General features: G+C 39.9%; 1 protein-coding gene across 1 annotated transcript; it reads left to right on the top strand.

Annotated features, from left to right (window-relative positions):
• The first annotated feature begins 425 nt into the window (after positions 1 to 425).
• LOC121656105 (opsin-3-like) lies at positions 426 to 4,098 on the top strand. Its single transcript, XM_042011151.1, has 3 exons — positions 426 to 914; positions 2,788 to 3,107; positions 3,964 to 4,098. The coding sequence occupies exons 1-3, from the start codon at positions 596 to 598 to the stop codon at positions 4,096 to 4,098; spliced, it is 774 nt and encodes a 257-aa protein (XP_041867085.1). The 5' UTR covers positions 426 to 595.
• Positions 4,099 to 4,927: the final 829 nt, after the last annotated feature.

Genomic DNA, 4,927 nt, shown 5'->3' with positions numbered 1-4,927 from the left:
TACAATGTTGCATTAGCTGTAATAGATTAATTTTAAAGCATCTTTTATATCACCATCATTCACGAACAGACTGAAAACCGGAAATTAATTTTGATTTCAAAATAATATAGAAGTGTTTTCTAGCTAAATTATGGGATAAATTAACTATGGATAAACAGTTATACTGTGTTCGGAAGCTAGCTAAATGTTGCTCTTGAATACAAGTTTCCAAACGAGCACAAACCGACAACAGCGTCACGCGACATAATAATAATAATAATAATAATACATTTTATTTTAAAAAAGCGCCTTATCAAAGCACCCAAGGACACTGTACAAACATAAGACATTAAAAGTAAGCAAAACATCTCAGCCAAAAGCACCTGTTTTATTTTGATGAGCAAAGCGGAAGTGAAACTCCAAGGCTCTGTCTAAATTGACGTTGGTACAGTGACCCACTTTCATCAAGCCGCTGTTTCGGTGTTGGTTTAAACTAGCGGCGCGCGGGGTATCTTTTGGGTTCAGGAGCAGCGCCCAGGGTGGACCCCTCCACACTTGTCTCTCGTGCCTCGGAGGCGCGCTTCACAATGGTGGAAAACGAGTTTTTATCCGCGCAATGAATCCTGCAAACGAAACCAGAACCGAAAGAAGTACGGAACAGTACATTTTCGCAGTTGGAACCTACAAACTTCTCGCTTTTACCATCGGAACCATCGGATTGTTCGGCTTTTGTAATAATATCATTGTTTTAGTACTGTACTGTAAATTCAAAAGACTCCGGACGCCCACAAATTTGCTGCTGGTTAATATAAGTTTGAGCGATTTTCTGGTTTCTGCCATCGGTATAAACTTTACCTTCGTTTCGTGCGTCAAAGGCAGATGGATATGGACCCAGGCGACGTGCGTCTGGGACGGCTTCAGCAACAGCTTATTTGGTGAGAGGAAGAAATTATTAAATTGATTTAAATCTATTGTTTCTTGCATGTATATTCATATTGCGCTGTTTTATTATTTTTTTCTGTATTGAATAAATGTGTTTAAAGCTAAATTACAATTAATGAAAGCTTTCATCATTAAAAATAATTGTTTAAGTCTTAAGTTAGTTAAAACATTATTTTAATTCCTATAATCTTCAGTATCTGACAAATGCAGCCTTTAAAATTTTGCAGAGCAGGAATTAGCTCATTTACAATATAGAATATTCAAGGAATGCAATAAAATAAGAATATTTTTATGTTAAATACATACAGATAAAACATTATTGTTTACTACAAGACAAAAATGTAAGAATTATTTTTTGATAGCAGTGTCACATTTTGTTTTCCACGTTAATAAGCTGCAGTAAAACATAACCTAGATGGTTTCATAACGTGTATCTTTTTCTGTTGTCAAACAGTGCCTCATGTCTGTTTTTCATAAGCGTGTGAGCTCATTCTGCAGGCTACTGTTTCGTGCAGGGGTTGTCTTTTGTTATTATAGTTGTACCTTTGCTGCTGTGACACGACTGTCCATTTATTATAAGCATAAGTCTGTTTAGCAGTCAAGTGTGAATGAGCACTCAGGGTCATTCTCCAGGTCCCACCACTGCAAGAACTACAACTCAGTGGGATTGGTGTGCAGTAATGAGCTTGTTAAAACAAGCCTTCAAGCCTTTGGCCACTTTATCATCAGACTAAACACAAAAGAAGCGTTGGACAGTTGTCCTCCACTTCAGTTATCTTCCTGTCCTTTAACTGACATTGTCCTCTGTGCATATAATCTGAAGAACACGTCTGCCTGCCTCTGTCAGCGAGCAGTACTGCAACAATGCCTTTGTTTATCCGGTATGCATTGCAGATATGTCACAAGAGAATTGCAAATCAAAGACATGCAAAGTTACTGTTTACATCAAGGCTAATTCTCTATTTTATTGAGCTGAAACATCTGATTTTATCAGTGAACAGAAAGGCTGCCTTGCTGCTTCAACCCACACTCGGATAAACAGGCAGACCTGGGAGATAATGGAAATATAAGTTAGAGCAAACCGGCCTGCCCCTCCCCTACTTGCTCATTCACAATACAGCACTGCAGCTGAAAAATACTCATATGTTCTGGGTTATATTCTTACATGTAAGGCCCAAGGTCATACTGATGACCCTGTGGCATGATTGAATGAGAAGACTGGAAATCTACTGTAGATCTCTGCATTACTTTGGAAACCTAAAATGCACGAATATAAATTCAATGTGCTCCACCATGCATATGTGTCCTCTTGTCCTCTGCACACACACCTGCTTTCATTTTTTTCACTTTATTTGCGCTTACTCAGTAAGGTTGGTGACAGCAGCTGTAGTTGTTGGACAACCCTTTGCAGCTCTGATATATAAATATATAAGCATGTTTTAGAGGTTAAATATATAAGGTATGGATTAAGTGTTGGATACTGTATTATAGCTTACAAGTTGGAGATGTGTTTCTCTCTGATTTAGAAGACTTATAGAAGTGAGAACAAGCTGATCCACAAGCTACGGTTAGGAGCTATAACTATGCACTTACAGAAGCAAACTTTCCACTTATTGTGGGAAAATAAGACGGCATAACACAGATGCAGGTCTTGGAGGTGTGTGTGTGGGGGCGTCGAGTCACTTTCTGCGAGTTCTAAAGGCCTGAGAAGACTGAAACGATTGAATGTGATGTTCAGAATTCTGTTTACATGGTGTGTGATTAAATATGGTCAAAAGAGATGCTGAGTTGCCACTGACCCAGATCCTGCAGCGAGCGCTCTGCATTACTCAGCGTGCTTGTCTTTCTCACGCTCTCCCCTGCCAGGCATTGTTTCCATCATGACTTTGGCTGCCCTGGCTTATGAACGCTACATCCGGGTGGTCCATGCCCAGGTGGTGGACTTTCCGTGGGCATGGCGGGCCATCGCCCACATCTGGCTGTACTCTTTGGCCTGGACGGGAGCTCCTCTGCTCGGGTGGAACCGCTACACGTTGGAGATCCATCGGCTGGGCTGCTCCCTGGACTGGGCGTCTAAAGACCCAAATGATACCTCCTTCATCCTCTTCTTCCTCCTGGCATGTTTCTTCGTGCCAGTTGGTATTATGATCTACTGCTATGGGAACATCCTTTATACAGTGAGAATGGTAAGACATGCAGATGTTTGTTACTTTTATATAAGCCAACAGAATAAACCATAAATAAATTAATAAACATCAATATGACCATATTAAACTCTTCATCTTTCATGGTGAGTTACCTGCACGAACTTACATTAGCAACAATTCAAACAACCTTCCATGTCCAGTCATTGTGGTGTGTCATGACATCGATGTGTAATGCCTGTTTCACACATGCAGACAATTCTGCTCACTCTTCTCCCCTGCAGTTGCTTTTCACACAAGTGCGTCACAGCAAATTGTCTGCTTCAGAAACGCTCTCACAGCTGGAAGTGTTATGGGTGGGGCCGTGGGCGAGTGTCTGTCAAGAGCACAGAGGAGGCCAAAGGTGTACATTGTGGAAATTGCAGTATTTTCTTTGCTATTGTTAAAAATAGCAGGTAAGGCTCCTTGTTCACTGTTGTGATATGAATACCTCGTGTTTCTACATGCAGTAGTGAGGAGTGAGTGAACAGCAGCAAACAGGTCAGTAGAAAGGAAAGTAAAGCAGAAAATCTCAGCAGCACACACCCTCACTCAACTCCTCCAGTAGCAGCAAATGCTCCAAAATATTCGCCACTATGTTTGCACATCATCTCACTCGCTGATGAGCCAGATATTTTTGCCAGGGTGGGATTGGTGGACAGAGGTCCAGAGGAAATTCTGTAGACGTTTGCATCCTTACATGCTGCTGCTCCTAAACATGTCTAGAGCATTTCAGGACTCCAGTGTATGTGTGAAAACAGCCCAAGTGTGACAGAAAGTAATTTAAGTTTAGAGCTGACTGAAAGTTCTTGACATCATGACCTGTGTCTGGTCTGTAAGCACTCTTTCTCTCACTCAGCTGCTCTCTGTTCACAAGGTTTGCAACTCAGACCAAAGCTTCTCCCCCAGACAAGTCACTAAGTTCTCTGTGTCTCCCAGCGGCAGTGCCTTGCGTGGCAGCTGTGTTCTGCAACAAATTTCATTAGGGAAATGAATACCAGATGGCATGTTTTTATAAACAGAGTCATCATTGTCCCAAAGTCATTTTAAGAGAATATAGATTTAAAGTTATTTCACACTAGGTGCACTTCTCAATTCTGTAGCCTCCATCAGTCTTTTATATATGTTTCTTTCTTATAGTGGTTGGTGCAGGCAGTGAGCCCCACCACTGTTTGATAGTGGATGGGTTAGAGCATCGCTTTGAAACTTTACATACAGAGAAAAACAATTTTATTTTATCAGAGATGTTAGGGACTGTGTGAGCTACAGTACTTACAACCACAATCTCTGGCAAACATTTGATCATCATCACACTTTCAGCAATAAAATACAAAAGCATTTAATAAACATTGACATGTTTCTTCTCTGATGTCTTAGATGGTCTGGCAAAAAAAAAAAAAAACAATTATTTGACAAACCTGGAAAATGTAGCCAGGAGAAATATGGCTCTATGAAATGGAAAATGTGGTGGAACAAAGATTGGAAGAGCATGAATTTTATTTAAGTACTCGGGTGGCAAATTGTTTCTTGGAAAACTAAATTTAACATGCAGGGACAGATGCACTGATAGCTGATAAATCTTCAGATATAATAATAATCTTCTTTTATTAACCAGATTAAAATGAAAGGATTCATTGTATTTATAAGGAGAAAAAGGACAGTTTAAGGCTTCATTTTTATAATCATTTCCTGAAATGAAAAGTATGAAGGAGAAAAAATGTGAATTTGCTTTATCACATGAGGATTTAACACATGCTCCATATTTTGTTCTAGGTCTTTAATTTTAATTAGGACAAACACAAGTGGAAAAAGTAAGTCTGACG

Source organism: Melanotaenia boesemani, chromosome 16 (genome assembly GCF_017639745.1).
Source record: "Melanotaenia boesemani isolate fMelBoe1 chromosome 16, fMelBoe1.pri, whole genome shotgun sequence".
Lineage (NCBI taxonomy): Eukaryota > Metazoa > Chordata > Actinopteri > Atheriniformes > Melanotaeniidae > Melanotaenia > Melanotaenia boesemani.
This window is presented reverse-complemented; position numbering and strand designations above follow the sequence as displayed.